The sequence below is a fragment of the Castor canadensis genome, chromosome 10, assembly GCF_047511655.1.
Source record: "Castor canadensis chromosome 10, mCasCan1.hap1v2, whole genome shotgun sequence".
Lineage (NCBI taxonomy): Eukaryota > Metazoa > Chordata > Mammalia > Rodentia > Castoridae > Castor > Castor canadensis.
The window spans coordinates 10,526,013-10,544,268 of NC_133395.1; the positions used below are offsets into that span (position 1 = coordinate 10,526,013).

Genomic DNA, 18,256 nt, shown 5'->3' on the forward strand with positions numbered 1-18,256 from the left:
AATGTTCAGAGCCAAGGTGGCCCTTGAGAAAACAGACCTAGCAAGAGTGTTCCTACAGCTGCTTTTACTCTGGACTAGAGTGTTCCTACATCTGCTTTTCCACATGGACTGTTCTTGTTAAATGTTCCAGGCAAAATGAAGAACGAAAAGCTGGGGATGAGAGCACCTGATGTCATCATGACCCAATTGGCATGTTTCTAATTGGTTCAGGGCTCTGTGTGTGCCATGATTTTTAATATTTAAAATTCTGACTGACTGCCGTATTATTGACATGCAGTTGTGAGGAGGTCCTGTGTGCTTACCATTACAGAGTCAGGTACATCACATGAAGACAGTTTTCAGTAGAAACTTCAGAGGAGGTACTCACTCAGAGCACTTTCCTTTGACATGATTCAGTAGAAATGTCTGGTCTTCTTAAGAATCAAATTAGAACATAGCTTTAAAAATATGTGTTGAGATACACACAGTGAAGGCCCTGTTTGAATAGCCTAAGTTCCACAGATTTGCTTCTTCTTCAAAGATTTCTTATATTTTTCATATAGATGTGTAACAAAATCCATTCCCCATTTTCTCTATGGCTAAATGTCTTGGGGTATGGATGATTTCATAAGACATCCTTAAAATGTCTTTTCTTCCATAAGAAGAAACACTGAAATAACAACAATTTACCTATTCCCTTATTCAAAATTATAGAAGATTCAAATAATTAATTCTATGGAAAGCTTGATAGATAAAGTCTATCGAGTTATTTGAACAATGCTTCCCCACCTCCTTCAGGATCCATGATCAAGGCCCTTGCGACATGCTCCCCTGCCTCTCACGCCCATCTCTTCCTTCTCAGTTCCTTGCTCTCTGGGTACATCCCACACTGGGTTTCTGCTTGTTCTGTGTGTGAACACACCAGAAGAGCACATTCCAGCAGCTATCCAGGACTTCCTTCTAGTCTTTTTCCCAAATGGCATCTTCATATTGAGTCGACACTGTTCTGTCTCTTGAAAATCAGCCTTTCACCATTCTCTGTGCCTTTCACCCACCTTTTTTTAATTAGAGTACCAAGCATCCTCTACTGTGGTTACTCATTTTGATCTATTCTTGATCTGTCTCCCCTTGACTGGGCAAGAACAGAGATTTTTAATTGTTTTTCCTTTTGTCATATCCTCAGCACTAGAATTGGGCCTGGCACATCACAAAATTTCAGTAAATATGTGCTGAATATTGTACTCTGAGAGGTAAAAATTACCCTTGCTGATTGCTGTATATGAATTGTATATATTACAGTGAGGTAAGTCTACCAAAACATGTATTATAGTCTGTATGTAGTTTCTATGTATTATACATTTATAGAAGGATATGATTTTCAATTTTTTAAAAATGATAGTATTTTTTGGCCTCTTACAAAAGATCTTCCATTGTAATATACCTCCTTTACACTTATTTCTAGCATTCCAATACAGTGAGATACAGAAACGCACAAAGAGAAGACAGTGAAATAAAAATGATTCAGGAAAAGAAGGAGCAAGCTGAGATGAAAAGGTACAGGGTGCAGACCGTTTCATGGCTCTGGTTTAGGAATGGCAAACTTTGCCTTGGCCTTACTCTCGATAAATGTCCCCTTCAAGGAAAGTGCAGGAAGAGGAGCTGAGAGAGAACCACCCATACTTTGACAAGCCACTCTTCATTGTCGGCAGGGAGCACAGGTTCAGAAACTTCTGCCGGGTGGTGGTCCGAGCACGCTTCAATGCGTAAGTACACTCCACTTCAGCCAGGTGTTTGGCCTGAGTCCTGCAAACAGCAGGGGGGTTGTCAGAGGAAGAAGCAGGACCATGTAGTCCTAATGGGGTCACAAAACAAACTGTGGGCTAATTAATCATGCTCCTCTTTGCTGAGCAACTGGCCAGGTGGAAAGCGAAGGTTGTAAGTGGTTAACATATGCAGAAAACTTGCATTGACAAAGCATTTAATGGCCAGGGTTATCTGTGCTATTTTAACAGTCCCCTACTATGTTTATGTCAGTATTATTGTCACTGTATTTTCTTTGGAAAATACTAAAACAAAGAAAAACTAAATGGCATGGTGAAGGTTCATATCTTCTGTCAGATTTATAATTTCTTTGTGATCAAAGTATCCCAACTGGTTCATTCTAGAATAAACTACAGGGACAGTTCACTACTGCTTCTATTACCAGTTGCTATGAGAGGAAAACCCACTGGCCACTGTCTCCATCCTAGCCGCATGGAAGAAGTGGGTAAGAATCTTACCAGTAGGGCAAACTGAGCAAGCCAAGTTTCATAGGCTACCAATGGATGAAAGGAATTTTTTGTCAAGTACAACTTTAAGTAAACATCCTGAAGACGTTCCCTGATGCCAAAATTTAAGAAAATTGATCTGTGATGATAATCAGTAGCCTATGATAATCACTATCTGTTATTAACCAACTTGTTTCTCCAAAAAATCCATATGTTGAACTCCTAACCTCCAGTACTTTAATGTGACTACTCGGAGATAGTTGTAACTACAATAGAATTAGGTTATTTTATGATGGGCCCTAACCCAACTTATTATTTCCTTGTAAGAAGAGGAAGTTTGTATACTCTCTCTACAACAAAATTAGAGATAAGGGCAAAATAGTTTCTGCTGGATATTGAGGGGGGGAGCGGGAGGGGGTGGAGTGGGTGGTAAGGGGGGGGTGGGGGCAGGGGGGAGAAATGAACCAAGCCTTGTATGCACATATGAATAATAAAAGAAAAATGAAAAAAAAAAAAAAGAAGAGGAAGTTTGGGCTGATGGAGTGGCTTATGTGGTAGAATGCCTTGCTAGCAAGCACGAGTCCCTGAGTTCAAACCCCAGCACTGCCAAAAAAAACCCAAAAGGATGAGAAGGAAGTTCAGACATAGTCATACAGGAAAACCGTGTGAAGACACAGAGGGAGAAGATAACTGTTCAAGTCAGGGAGCTTGGAGCAGATCTTGCCTTGGCAACTCTCAGAAGGAACCATGCTACCAAGACCTTCAACTTGACCTTCCAGCCTCCAGAACCATCTGTGGTACTTTGTTATAGCAACTCTAGGAAGCCAGTACACACTGTTCTAACCTCACAGGGCTGGAGGAGACCTCAGGGACCATGTGACATCCTGTGTGCCCACCCCTCCAACCAAGGAAGACATTTAGGTCTGCACAGGTTGAGGACTTTGCCCAAGGACACCAACTAGTGCATGGCTGCCTCCTAGTCACCAATCTATTGTTCTTTCTGCTGTTCTAGAAAGACCTTCCTAAGTTAAAGTTGCCGGAGTTTCCACAAGGAAAAGGAAGAACATGGCAGTTTAGGCTTTGATTTGATCAGTGCAGGAGTGGGTTTTTCATCTTGAATTAACCTGTTGGCTACCTCCATGTAAGCATCTAATTGCTAATTCTACACGTCATTTAGCGTGTGTAATTCTCCTTTTGTCAGCAACAGCAGCTGAACAGACTGATGAAGATATTGTTGTAATTGGGAACACACACTCACAAAGACTGAGGGCCTCACTGGCAACTGCTTACAGTCTTCCTAAAAGTAAAACTTATAAATCCTCATCCCAGGAAATTTTATACAAAATATTCCATAAGACCAGAATGAAATGCAGGGTGAAAAACTCAGTTTGTGGGGTATCTAACTGAATAATTAGGAAGACCATCCTTAACTTAACTAAGGCAAAAAGTGTTTTATGTATTTAGTTTTAATGTTTCAATTTTTTTGGCAGCACTAGGGTGTGAACTCAGGATCTCGTGCTGGCTAGGCAAGCGCTCTATCACTTGAGCCATGCCTCTATCTCTTTTTGCTTCAGTTATTTTTTTAATTGGGTCTTAGGTGTTTTGCCTGGCCAGCCTAGACTTCAGTCCCCCTATTTATACCTCCTATGTTGCCAGAATTATAGGCATGAATCATCACATATAACATTTCTGTTGAGATGAAGTCTCACAATCGTTTTGCTCAAGCTGGCCTTAAACCAAGGTCATCCTGATCTCCTCCTGAGTAGCTGAGATTACTGCACCTGGCTCAAGTGTATTTAAATGAAAGCCAAATTTTAATTTTGTAATAGTTGTGTTAGAAAGGTTTTTGTTTGTGTTTTTTTTTTGGGGGGGAGGTGGGGATTGTGTTTGTTTTCTTTACTTTTCTTTTTTGCAGTACTGGGAAACGAATCCAGGGCCTTCTAGGCAAATGGTCAACTACCACTTGACCAATAACACCCACCCTTTATTCATATTTTATTTATGAGATAGAGTCTTGTTAATGATGCCAGGGCTGCCTTGAATGGAAATTCTCCTGCCTGTGTATCTCAAGTAGCTGGAGATTAAGAGGTTCTACCACGCCCAACCAGAAGGTTTTGAATGGAGACTCTACTCCAAAATCAAGTATTTGAGGAAATATAAAACTTTATTTTCATAATCATCAACTGCTAATTCTTTTGATTTTTTTCTTTTATGCAATGTTCTCTGCCTTCCAGATTCCTGTACAGCTAACAAGCTGTGAGATTTTACAGAACCTCAAATACTTTTTCTCTCTTACAGATCTAAAACAGACCCTGTCACAGGAGCCGTGAAAAATACAAAGTACCATCAACTTTAGTAAGCATTATGAGTTCTGATTTCCATGCACATTTGGTTTCCCTGTGTTATTTTGTGCTACATGAAAATACAAAAATTCTGTTATTTTCTTCCTACATAGTTCTGTGAAATAGATAATTGAAGACTTATTTTGAAAACACAAGTTATGTTAATAGAATCACAGAGTTCATCATCTCTGACTCTTAGCAGATTATCCTGGATCATTTGTTTCTCAAGTTTGTTTGGTCTTTGGCAGTGACTTGCTGGGATTGGTCACCTACCTGGACTGGGTCATGATCATCGTAACCATCTGCTCTTGCATTTCCATGATGTTCGAATCTCCCTTTCGAAGAGTCATGCATGCACCTACTTTGCAGGTACTGCTGCTAACTCTCAGCTCCTAGCCAGGTGGTAAAACATTGACCTGAAATTTTGCTGTTCACTGAACCAAACTGCATTTTGCCCATTTCAGATCGCCGAGTATGTGTTTGTAATATTCATGAGTATTGAGCTTAATCTGAAGATTATGGCAGATGGCTTATTTTTCACTCCAACTGCTGTCATCAGGGACTTTGGTGGAGTAATGGACATATTTATTTACCTTGTAAGTCTTTGGTTAGTTCCTAAGTCTAAAACGTAATGGTTTTGTAAAAATCTCCTGCATCTCTTGGTACAAGAGTGAGATATCTGAGGTCTAGTGACCATAACTGAATTCTTAAATGGATTATAGATTAGTCCCTTATATGCAAATAAGGGAAGTGCATGTGAAATCTTAATAATCTAAATAAAAAAGCACTAAACTGTCCATGGGTAGTTACATTGGTCAAGCACATCAACTACAATTTAACATATGAATGAGACATATATTAATAGCAAAGCTAGTTTGCATACCACAATTCTTATGGTTCCATAATACAAAACCAGTTAACAACATATACATCATGCTATTGATTAATGAGCCAATTGTCATTAAAAGCAAGCTAAAATCATTTTGGTTGGGCCTTTGTTCTGATTCTGATGCACTGGATACCTGGCTATAACAGGTGCCATTCAAGTGTTCTGTTAAACAGAATGGGAAATCATGAGTGGAATCAAAGAAATTTCATTTTTCTGCCTATCCAGGAAGACATGAAATCAAAGTCTTTGCAGGCACAACTGCTGTTGTGGTGTGTTGCTGGTCTTTAATAAAATATTCATGATGGGAATTTCAATCAGGTTGTATCACTGAAGCCTCCAGTTAAAAGAAAGAGCCGGAGCTCTGTTCTGGGGTCACACAGACACATATTGGGCACCCCATTTTCATTCCCGCATACACATAATGACTTCCCTTGGAGGTCTCTAGCAGATCTCAGTGGGCTTCACTGTACAAAGTTAACAGATGGTGCACACACACACTGTGTGTGCTCCTCCCACACAAGACATGGACGCTCTGATGAAGTAGAATCATGGCCAGTCATGGCTATTTTCCTTAGAAACGTGGAAGTGGAAGGGATGTTGCATAATTCCCGATGTTATTTTTCCCTCTAGGTGAGCTTGATATTTCTTTGTTGGATGCCTCAAAATGTGCCTGCTGAATCCGGAGCTCAGCTCCTGATGATTCTTCGGTGCCTGAGACCTCTGCGAATATTCAAGCTGGTGCCCCAGATGAGGAAAGTTGTTCGAGAACTTTTCAGCGGTTTCAAGGAAATTTTTTTGGTATGTTCAAGCTGCCCTTAGCTTTCAGCTCACATGGTCCAACTCCGTCATGTAGCTAATAGGGAGATAAAGTCAGTCTAAGTGGTCAAGGTCAGGTCTACAGTTTTGTTCTTTGCCAGAAGGTCATAGAGGCAAAAGCAAACATAATGCACATTCAGAAAGTTCACCAAGGGATGCTTCTGGCTTAGTTTATTTAATTCAATGAACACTGTTTAGCAAACTAAAGAGAATCATTCTGTAAAGTACAATTAATGGCAAACCCAAAGAGGTAGGAGCCAGTAACTCTGTAATTCTTTACTTGATCCTAATTTCTACTCTAGGTTTTAGTTTCTCCATCTAGAAATGAAGGATAAGAAGATTCAACCCCGTCAACTTCATAAAATAGATTAGGAATTAATGCATTTGGGCTCAGAATCCTGTGTGTGTTTCCTTAAGCATATGGTATAGAATTTATCTCTAGTTCTTAGGAGTGTAAACAATGCAACACACATGTTTACCTAACTTTAACCAATCTCAAGATACAGTAAAGAATACTTACACTTACACGTGTGGGCCTGGCATGGTGGCCTGGTCTCCCAGTTACTCAGGAGGTCATAGGAAAGAAGAAATCTGAGACTGGCCTCCTTGGCAAAAATGCAAGACCCTACTTGAAAATTAACTAAAGCAAACTAGAGATAGGGGCATGGCTCAAGTGCTACAACACTTGTCTAGCAAGTGCAAGGCCCTGAGTTCAAATGCCAGTACTGCCAAAAACAAACAAACAAAAACCTTATGAGTGTGATTCAAGAAGAAACATTGTTTCTAGTTGGACAAACATTACTCCAGGGTCTTCTGAGAACAGGGAAGAAGATAAAACAAGGAGTAAGAGGTTCATTGCTTATAACCTGTTACAGAAGGGTCTTTGCCTTCCAAAAGAGTCATCAAAGGATCCTTTTTATTACAGACGAGTTCTGCTTGTACATGAAAAAACACAAACTGATTTTCATAGTTTGTTTGTACATGCTTTCTAGAATACAGCTATGATGAGCTACCAGCTGTAGTTTTAATTGATATAAGGTATTTTAAGGATATATTATGCTATCACTATTGGCACATAGTTGCTAATATGTTTTTTAAGATATGTTTAAAATTCCGATTTTCTTTGCACTAGGACTTTTCACACAGCTAGACTGTCACCTGACAGTTCCTGTGCATGGAGTTTTTGTCCACTGATCGGGCTCAGAAGGGATCTCGTTGTGCCTTTCCCCTGATGATGCTTCTGTGTAATGGTATAGGTTGAGATTATTCAGCCCATAGATTTCAATTGTTCGTTTCAGATTTTGCCCTTTGCTTCTTTTCTCTGCTGAGACAAAAGTGGCAGCCAGCAGAGGGAGCGCGAGTTAACAGATTTGCTTCTCAGAACTGAATTACATCACGCCCCTGTGCCTAACACACACCCTCATGCTCACAAGAAAGCAAAGCCACTGTCTCTCTAATTTATGCTCTGCTAATAAAGATATGAACCCATTTTGAGACAATCGGGCACCATAGAGTTACTCATTTTTCCTTTGTTCCATTAAACAAAGTACAACAAAGTATTGATTTTAAAATCAGAAAAGTCAAAAATCATATCAAAAAATACCTTATCCTTTTTTCTTACATGGAAGCCATATATATTTTATTTTAAAAATTCAAAATCTGTTGTTAATTTCCTCTTTTTGACATTTAAATAAGGCTAATTGAATGACCTATGGTATAGAAGTTAAAAGATATTATCAAAAACCCATGAATTTTATACAATATGATCTACAAAGCCCTGTTTATATCACTATTCAAACCAAACCTAACATTCAGTTTTTCCCCAAAGACTTACTATTTCATGAATTTCTTTCAGGTCTCCATTCTTTTGCTGACATTAATGCTTGTCTTTGCAAGCTTCGGAGTTCAGCTTTTTGCTGGAAAACTTGCCAAGTGCAATGACCCCAACATTATCAGAAGGGTAAGATGCCCCTGCCCATCTTTTAAAGTTAAAGTTAATTTTCCACTCCCTTGGAAAGCATGGCTTCCAGGGTTACTTTGAGAAGTCACTTAAAAACTATGAATTCTCGTTCCACAAACTCCACCTTACCTTGAGCACACAGTGTATGTCTCTGGTTAGTAAAGGCTTCTAAGATTAAAGGCCCATCTCAGACAACTCTGCCTCTCCAATTCTAATGTCACCTCACTGTTGATACATTGAACAGTCACCCAAATTTCCCGATGGTAATGGCTAAGAGTCTTGAACCTTCAGGTCGCCCCTAACTTGATCCTGCCTTTGTCACACAATTCTCATACAGCAAACAGCTCCCTTGCAAAAATGTTCAAGAGTCAAAGTTTGATTCTCATATCCCTTTTTTATTCCTTTTCTACCCTTGGCATTCTCCCCATGAGAAAGGCAGTGCCTGCATGTTCACTCTTAACCACTCAGAAGTGTCCCCTTTATGACAGTCAATAAGAACCCCAATAAAGACCCAAATAGCATTTCTTTCTCTTTCTTCACTCAATGCTAATAAGAGGCAAGCTGCTGTAACAGCCTGATATTTCAGTTACCTAACATAATGATATGTACAGATTGCATCTTGGATGAAGTTGCACAGCACTCCTTAAAATGACCACTTAGGGATTCAGGTTCCTTCTGTCTATTCTACCCACTCTTAGCTGTGTCTTCAGGGTCTTCTCGCTCTAGCTGGTAGAGAAGAACAGAGAGCCAACTCTATCAAAAAGGGCTGTGGGCTAAACTTACAAGAGGCACATGTCGCTTCATCCAGCCCACATACTTCCTGGAAAGAACCCAGTCTTACCATGCTGGGAAGTGTAGCTAGTGGTGTTCACTGCAGAGAAAAGGGCACAATGTGGTTAATACTTAGATCAACTCTGCTATAGCTTCCAGTGTCCCATTCTCTTGGGATTATTTCTACATTACAAATAGATAAATGAAGTAAGCCAAGTACTGCTCATGTATAAACTAGCAATATTTATGTGCTTTTTCATGCAATAATGCCTTAATTCCATTAAAACATGCATCTCCAAAAGACCTAAGAGAACTGACCTATACTATAAAACTCAGCAAATATGGAGAATATGGATTTTTATATTATAAAAATTATCAGTTCCCTATTTATTATAAAATACAAACAACAGCTTTGGTCTGGCAAATTATATTACAAAGAGGATTTCAGGAAGTGCCAGATGGAGAGAGACATTCCAGAAACTTCCATAAACCTGAGAAAACATAGCAAGGAAGATGATATGAAGATCAGGATGTCCCAAATTAGCAAATGAAGGACATCCTAAAGAGCTGATGCAGTAGTCTGCGAGCTTGTGTGAGGAAGAAGAGCTATTTTAGGCGCACACTGAATAGAAACCAGAAAGATAATAACAACATTTCAAGTTGAAGCCTATTAAGAATCCTGGATGACTCAGTATATTAATAATGGCCTAAGAGCATGGTGATTTTACATTGTGTACTCATACACAGCCCAAGCTGAGGACTGATGACGCCTGTAGGGCAGGGAGAGCACCCAGTCGATGAGCAAACACACAGATATGACGCACTCATCCTCTTTTGGGAGCAATGGGAAAAACTTAAGGAGACAGCCAACCTACAGAACACCAGCACTAAGTGGATCCTTGAATTTAGCATCATGAGAGGTCCTCTGTGTCTTTGTAAGAGAGCAAGGCCAAGAACAGCACGTGGACAAAACAAGCATCAATTCTGTCTCAGAGTTTCAGCCCGTCTTTCTAAAAGAAGAGCTAAACCCAGAGCTGGAAGGAAACTATATGTGCTGATGTCTGAATCACATAGCTCATGTGTAAAGGCAGTGGGACTTGACTTGTTGGCCATGTTTCCAGTTGGGAAAACACATTTTTTCCTCATATTTGCCTGAATACTTCCATCTTCTGCTCTTTTGAGATCTGGAGCTCAATATACATAGAGACATGGAACCCAGATCTAGTCACCAAAGCCTTGTAAACAATGTCTGAATACCTTTGGATAAGTAGTTTTCAGAGCCACCAAGAAAAGTGAGATGAAAAGAGGACTGGAAAAATGAGCTGATCGCTTCCTCTGTTTTACTGCACTTTCTGGACAATTAGAATGTAAGATTCAAGTTCAAGCAACCATTATACGAAGTGAGCAGTTAGAAAGGCATATGAAGGCCAGGCATGGTGGCTTACACCTACAAATCTCATCTATTTAGGAGGGAGAGACCAAGAGGATTGATATGTGAGGCAAAAAGCAAAAAATAAGTCATCTCAACAAATAAGCCAGCCATGGTGGTTGTGCCTGTAACACCATTTATACAGAGGCATAGAGGAGAATTGTGCCAGGCAAAAACTAAGACTTTACCTGAAAACTAACTAAAGCAATCAGGGGCTGAGGCTGGGGAGGGGCGGGGGGGGAGGGGAAAGTTCAAGTGGTAGAGTGCCTGCTTAACAAGCACAAGACCCTGAGTTCAAACCTCAGTACCTCCAAGAAAAACACATTTGAGAAGTGGAAACAATGTGTCATCAGATTTCAGTTTCAGAAATTGTGCTTCCAACTGAGGGTACTGTGCTAGGAAGGCTTTCGGGAGGAGAAGAACTTGAGATGAGCAGGAAAGACCCTCCAAGCAGAGCAAGCAGAATGAAGAAAAGCACCAAGCACACAGCGTTCTCATGGTGCAGCCCAGGCAAAACAAGGAGGAAGAACATGGGCCTCGGAGTTGTAAGAAGAGGAATCAGATGCTTCTCAGTGCTCACAATGCATAAAGCACTGTCCACAGGACTTTTTCTTATTACCTATATGCTACTAATGAGGAAACCAAGTGTAAAATGATTAAACACCTTGTCAAAGGTCATCCACATCGTCAGTGAGGAAGCTGGAATTCACATCCAGGCTGCTCAGCCCCATGCGCTGTGGATACCAGGATACCAGGCTGCCTCGTGAATCAAGCTGAGCTCAGAAAGACAATTTGGAACCAGCAGCAAGGCCAAGTGCATTGTGGGGCCTCCATATGATACCCCACAATACAACCCTTTAAAATAATGTAGATGAATAGCTATGACTATGAAGATAATTGCAATGTATGTTTAACTGAAACAAAGATGAAAGGGTAAAAACTGAATGATCTAGATGCAAAAGGAAGAAGATTGGTAGGCTATACATCAAAATAATTCTTGTGTTTGTCTCTTGGGTTATTTTCCTTCCCGTTATTTATACATGCTTTAAAAGTTAATGACATGTTACTTGAGTCAAAAGGTTTTTTTATTTTAAAGAATTTTATTAGCAATCCAGAAGGAGATAATGTTTTCATTGACTAAACTAGTTGGGGTGAAGACTTGGACCGTGAGGCATAGAGATAAGCTAAGTAACTCCAAGGTCTTGAAGCTGATGGCTGACAGTGTGCTGGTGCACAGACAGAAACAGGAAAGCCAGGAGACATGTTTTGGAGTTGAAGGTGACTTTAAGCAAGCTAAAATTGAATGTCTGTCGAAATATTCAGATGGTGTTTAAGGATTTCACCACATATACTTCAAACTCAGGTTTAGGTTTAATATACAAATGTGATAATCAGAGTCAAAGAAGCAGACATAATCAAATAAGGAATAGACAGAAAATGAGTCAAAACTGCTTACTGATGTTTTGCTCTTTCATATTTTAACAGCTTTATTGAGACATAGTCCGTGCTGCACAATTCACCCCCTCAAGTGTACAGTTCAATGATTTTTAACATATTCTGAGCCATAAAAGCATATGATGACCTTTTTAAAAACATTTATATCATTGCAAAAAGAAACATTTTATCTGTTGACTGTCACCACTATTCCCATATCCTCCCCTCCACCTCCAAGCCTAAAAGACCTGATCAATTTTTTGTCTCTGTAGAGGTCCTTGCTCTGGACTTTCCTAATGAGTGGGATCATATATGTTACCTTTTGTGACTGGCTTTTTACCTAGCACATTTATTTTTCTCGTGATCATCCATGTGTATCATCAGTACTTATCCCTTCTATGGCTGAATAATATTCCATTATATGCATATGACATTTGTTTATCTATTTGTCCTATGATAAACATTTGAGTTCTTTCTACCTTTTGGCTTTTATGAATATTGCAAGTATAAACATTCATGTACAAGTTTCTGTGTGGGCACACATTTTCATTTCTCTTGGGTAGATAGATACCTAGTGGTGGAATCACTAAGTCATACTGTTGGCTTTCCATTGCTATAACAAAATACTTAGGATTGGAAACTTTATAAAGATAAAAGACCTATTTAGCTCACATTTTTGGAAGCTGAAAGTCCAAGATTTGGTGACCCCATCTGTTCAGCCTCTGGTTAGGATCACATGATGGCAGATGGCATCATGTTAGGAGTACATGTGAGAGAGAGAGCACGCGGTGAGACAGGAACCCAGCTACCAGGGAGATCTCTACAGTATTTCAAGTCTTGCTCTTTTCTGACAATTCACTGTCATGGGAACTACTCTGGAGACTTACTTCTGCTTCTGAGAGCAGCACCCCACTGACCTGACCAACTTCCACTAGATACCAACTCCTAAAGTTTCCTCTACCTCTCACATCACTAGGCTGGGGACCAAGCTCCAGCACAGGACCCTTGGGTGCACACTATGTCCAAATCACAGCATGTGGGTTTCCCAAAGCGCCATCACAGAGCACACCTTCCACAGGGGATTCCCGTTTCTCACATCCTCGCCAGCACTTGCATTTTGACTCTTCGACTCTAGCTGTGTTGGTGAGTGTGAAATAATATCTCATGGTGGTTTTGCTTTGCATTTCCCCCATGGCTAACAGCTACTAAGCATCTTTTCCCGTGCTCATTGGCTGTTCGTGTATCTTCCTTGGAGAAATGTGCATTGGGATTCTTTGTCCACTTGCTGTTGTTCTCAGCATCAACTTTTACCTGCCGTTCTCCAAAGTCTTTGTTCCTGTTTGCTTGGTAGCTGTCCACATCACTGTTAGATGAATACCTTTGCTAGTTTATGTAAGAAATATTTCCTGTATTTTTTTTTTTTACTTCACTTTCTGACCAGTTTCTTCTACCTCCTTTGTTTATTCCTGCTTTAGGAAGATTGTAATGGCATATTCAGAATTAATGTCAGCGTGTCCAAGAACTTAAATTTAAAATTAAGACCAGGAGAGAAAAAACCCGGATTTTGGGTGCCCCGTGTTTGGTAAGCATATCTGAAAAATATCCTAAAGAATGCTGTATTTGTCAGTGTAATGGTTTAAATCGGTATATGTGGCATGAAACCAAAATAATTCTGTTAGAGAAGTTAAAAATAATTTTAAGTTAAAAAACAGAAACTATTCTACATGAGGGGGAATAAGGAAGAATGATGAAGGGGGTAATTTAATTAAGATATTTTGTAAATGTCAAAATGTACTCCCAATATAACAATAATATAATAAAAATAAAATGAATCACTCTTAGCAAAAAAAAAAAAAAGATTTTAACTAACACAGGGCAAAGCACTGGGTTACAACAGAGTATGAAAAGGAGGCCACGAGAGAGAAAGTGGTACGTTGGATTCCATGTTGCTCCATGAAACTGAGGAAATTCTACCTCAGTATTTTCTAATACTTAATAAGTACATTTCTGGATTCGAATACCTTTAAAAGTTAATGAGGCTTGAAAAACAAAGATTTTCTATCACACTACAGCTAAACTCATTTTGAGTTTATGTCTTTAAGGGATCTGATGTCCTTATAACATTTGTAGAGAGCCTTACATGGTTAAGTTATTTCAATTTTAAAGCCCGCTTACATTGACGGGTTTCCATGATTGAAACACCAGAGAGAAATAATCAGTAACACAGTTATGTCTCATTCTCTCTAAAATTCATTTTTCTCAAAAAGGCATTTTCAAAGCATTTCTATCAAAAAAAAACCTTTTTCCTCATCCATTTTATTAATGACTATGAATGGAATCTCTCTGCTTCATTGATGAACCGAGTATTCTATCAAGTTCATTTGTCCTTTTAATTATCGTTTTTAATTTCTTTTTTGCCTCTTAGGATAACAAGTGAACCACAAAAAGTGCTTTTGTTACAATTGATGTCTTCTAAACTTTTTAAAGGGAATAGCATTTCACTCAGCTACAGCCTAGGACTGACTGCTACCTTGCTTTGGCATTTCTGTATATAGAATTCATTTTTATAAATAAATATGATTGATATTGGGTTTTAAAAATTTTTTTTAAGTATCCAACAATTGTGAAAGAAGATTCAGTTTGGATGGGAAGCTCAAAAATGGATAGAAAGATTTATAACCCATGAAGGCATCATCATTCTAACACACACTAGAAAAGCATTACATTAAAATAAAAATTAAAGAAGGGCAGGCAGAGTGGCTAAAGTGGTAGAGCACCTGCCTAGCAAGCATGAGGTCCTGAGTTCAAATCCTCCTACCTCCAAACAAAAGAATTTAAAATAAAAATTAAAGAAGAATAAAAAGTTTATTTTTGTAAGATGAAAACTCATTATATCATAAATTATTTACATCAGGTCATCAAATAGCATCTTTTCCCCATTATCTTGGGATTTGGGCTAAAACCTCAAAGCTGAGGCCAATGGGGAACAAAGTGCCTTACATACCAAAGATGACAAGTAGAGTGATCCAGCAGAACTTGCTAAGAAGTTCTACTTTATGTCACAGGAAAACTACACTCAAGGATAACATGAGGAAGTAAATGAGAGCACTGTGGCATCTCCCCCTTCCTCACCACAGAGGGTGGTGGAGATGCTTCCTACACAAGCAGTGAGTAGCTGGCAGGAGGACAACTTAACACCAAAGCTTGGCAAGGCAATCTGTACTTCCCCACCTGACAGAACATGGTTATCTCACCTGGTCTGAGCCATCTTGAATGGAACTGTGCTGCAAAGGGCCATATGCTGGGGAGACAGGACCCCATTAAAAGAGTCCATAGGTGTGTTTACATGAGCAGGAAGTAAGAATTACCCAGACTGCACACTGAAAGCTGGAATGAGGCAATGGTGCGCTTTGGTTTTCAAATACAGTGTAGTAATGGGAAATTTGAAGTATAGTAAGGCTAGCCAATCAGGCAACAACTGCCTTTGAAAAGGTAGTTAATTACTTACAGTTCCAAGAGGACAGGCCTTGGGAGACCACTAAGGGATGCACCAACATTAGTAACAAGGTACAGAGAGGGGGACAACTTCTTAGGGGGGGGGACCAAAACCTATGTCGTGGTTTCCACAGGAACAGGGAGAAGGGCAAGCTGGCTTAGGATTTGGCTAATTTGAATCATTTCAGCAAGCTCTGGGACTTAGAGCCTGTCCCTCCTTATCTGGTGCCTAGCCCTAGAGTGATTAGGTCCAAAATTGATGATGAGGAGGTTGGCGCTGAGAATGCTGGACTAGGTGATTTGTGTTTGAAAGTCACACCCTCTGGAGGAAGATTCTGATCTTATGACTAATCTTATGGCTGAAAGTGACCAAAAACCTTTGGGACCTCCAAAGATAATTAGGAGGGAACTCACTGGAAGGCAATGTTTAGAGACCTGTCCCAGGTTGTACCATGAGGCATTTAACCTGTCCCATAAAACCAGTTACATGGTATTTTTAAAATAAAACTTAGTTGAAGTGCAATATTTTAATATAAGTTATTGACAAGTTCAATGACATTTTAAAAGCAAATAGAGGAGCATCATTTGAACATCATTACAATTGTTTGTGTGGGTTTGTCCAGGATATCATGACTTAGATTAATTGCAGTGAAATAAAAATCCTCAGTCTAATAAATGCCAACCATAAGCATGACAATTTTTACATTGTTCTTCTTTAGTGAGTTATTCAAGAGTTAGAAGCTGAAAGTTCTGTAATTTTATATTGGATAAATTATGGTATGATTAAGAAAATAACTTTTATCTTGGAATATGCCTAGAGGAGAGCTTTGGTAATTATAATTAACATAAATACACACTATCTAACTCAGGAGACAGTCTGGTTTCTATATTCCCTCTTCAGATGAATAAATTCATTTTCTTCTGAATCACTCAGACTTTATGAAATAAAAATCACCCCAGTAGAAAGCATTAAACATACCATATATTATAAATATTGTGTATCTTATTTTATTTAAGTATAGGTCTGGGATATAGGAAAATGACACACATCAGAAAAAAAAACAATAAAGCATTCCATTTATAATAAATGTATTTATTGAGCGCTTATAATTCACCAGGTACATATTACGCTTGTCACAGATTCAGTCATGAATAAGTTGTGGACTTTGTTCCCTACAAGCTGAAGTCTAGTGAAGAACAGAAAATAAAATTAATGATAATTTCATATACTATATTAAGGGCTTTGATGCCACACAAAAAGTCCCCCAGCTCAATTCTAACTCACCTAAAGCTCATCTCCAGGTATTTTTTTAAGTTACAGTCTAAGTAGAAGGAGATCAGGTTTTGGGGAGGAGATCTAAGTCTCAAATGACTTGGAGTACCAGGGTCAGAGACGGGATCTGTACAAGAAAGTGACCCCAAGTCTTAGGTTCTTTAGTTTTGTGGAATATCTGCCTCTGACTCTTACAGAAGAGCAAAGGTGCAGTGCATGGCACACACCAGGAGAAGCCCCTAACCCAAAGTACTGGAGAATCAGAGGAGACAGCACACTGGCTAACATTCAAAGGACAAGGAACAGAAATTAGGCAGGAAAAGGGGGAAGTGCCAGGGGCAGGTGGAAGGGAAGAGCAAGGCAGAGCTAATACATTGCAAGCTGAAGCAACTATATTGGCAAAGTTGGAGGCAAAGGAATGCTGGTACATTGTGGGAAGTACAAAGTTTGAGACTTGTTTAGGCTAGATGGCTGAAATATATAAGCATAGTGTGCCATTTTGGATGCTGTCATTCCCCACATTTCTGCATTCAAGGGCAGAAGCTAGGTCACATTTCCATGACTCCTCAGCTTCCCCAGAGGAGCAGTGGCTCCCTTTATCATGACCTTACGGGCCTTGGAATTGGAGCAGTTGTCAGAACCAACATCTTAGTTTTCTGAATATGATAGATAAGATTATCATCTTTTAAAAATTAACCAGAAAAGATGATATGTAAACAGCCTTCCAATTCAAGTAAAGGCCACACATGAAATGACAAGAGTGGATTATGTTTACTAAAGGGGAAATTTCAAACTTTCCAATTTTACTAGCATGAGCAAAGCATAGCCAAATATCATTTGATTCAAACTAAAAAACCTTTCCTTTTTAAATGTGATATATTTTCTTGACTACTTAAGTCTGTGATATTTCATTTTGTTTTTCTTGGTTTAGCCTAAAAGTATATTTTTAACATATTCTAACTTCTAAAGTATGCACAACATAAAAGTAGTTTAAGTTGTTGCAAATTTAGCTGAAAAAGCACTTTTACAGAAAGAAAACAGATGAGTAACAAAAGTCCAGGATCACTTCTAAGAACTGGCTGGCTTGGTTTAAAAACTCCTTACTCAAGCAAAGTGCAGCATATGAAGAATTTTCATCACTATGTCTATTCTACAAGATAAGAAATTCCACTGATACCCTCCCCAAAGAGTGGTTGCTGGAAAAACCCAAAAGAGTATATTTGTACTTTCGTACAAAACATATAAATCACATTTGTTCTTTCATATAAAAATATGTCAGAATTCCAACATATGAATTTCTGGACAGTGCTTTTATCCCATATAGAAAATGTCTCTGCCAATCAGTCTTAACCCCTTAGGAACAAGTTGGTGTCACTTTTGTGCTTTCTTACTAGATCCCCATATGTTTAGTATTAAAAAAATTATAAAGATATATCTCATGGTTGTCTCTATAGTTTTAAAAGCATAAAGGACAGTAGAAAAATGCTGAACCAAATTCCCCAGAGTTCTGCCTTCTATGAGGGTTGAATTTTGATATAGGAGCTAACAGGAAAATGATTGAAATATAATATAAATAGGCTCCAGTAGGCCCAAGGTATTCA

The 18,256-nt window shown here is 39.0% G+C and overlaps 1 protein-coding gene across 6 annotated transcripts in view; it reads left to right on the forward strand.

Moving 5' to 3' along the window:
* Nalcn (sodium leak channel, non-selective) overlaps positions 1–18,256 on the forward strand; it is a 305,907-nt gene that overhangs the window by 255,211 nt on the left and 32,440 nt on the right. For all 6 annotated transcript variants that reach the window (XM_074043034.1, XM_074043036.1, XM_074043032.1 and 3 more), the window contains 8 exons: positions 1,442–1,533; positions 1,620–1,742; positions 4,545–4,601; positions 4,837–4,957; positions 5,053–5,184; positions 6,108–6,275; positions 8,149–8,253; positions 13,363–13,469. In XM_074043034.1, coding sequence (XP_073899135.1) covers positions 1,442–1,533; positions 1,620–1,742; positions 4,545–4,601; positions 4,837–4,957; positions 5,053–5,184; positions 6,108–6,275; positions 8,149–8,253; positions 13,363–13,469 — 905 coding nt within the window. The remainder of the gene's footprint in view (positions 1–1,441; positions 1,534–1,619; positions 1,743–4,544; positions 4,602–4,836; positions 4,958–5,052; positions 5,185–6,107; positions 6,276–8,148; positions 8,254–13,362; positions 13,470–18,256) is intronic.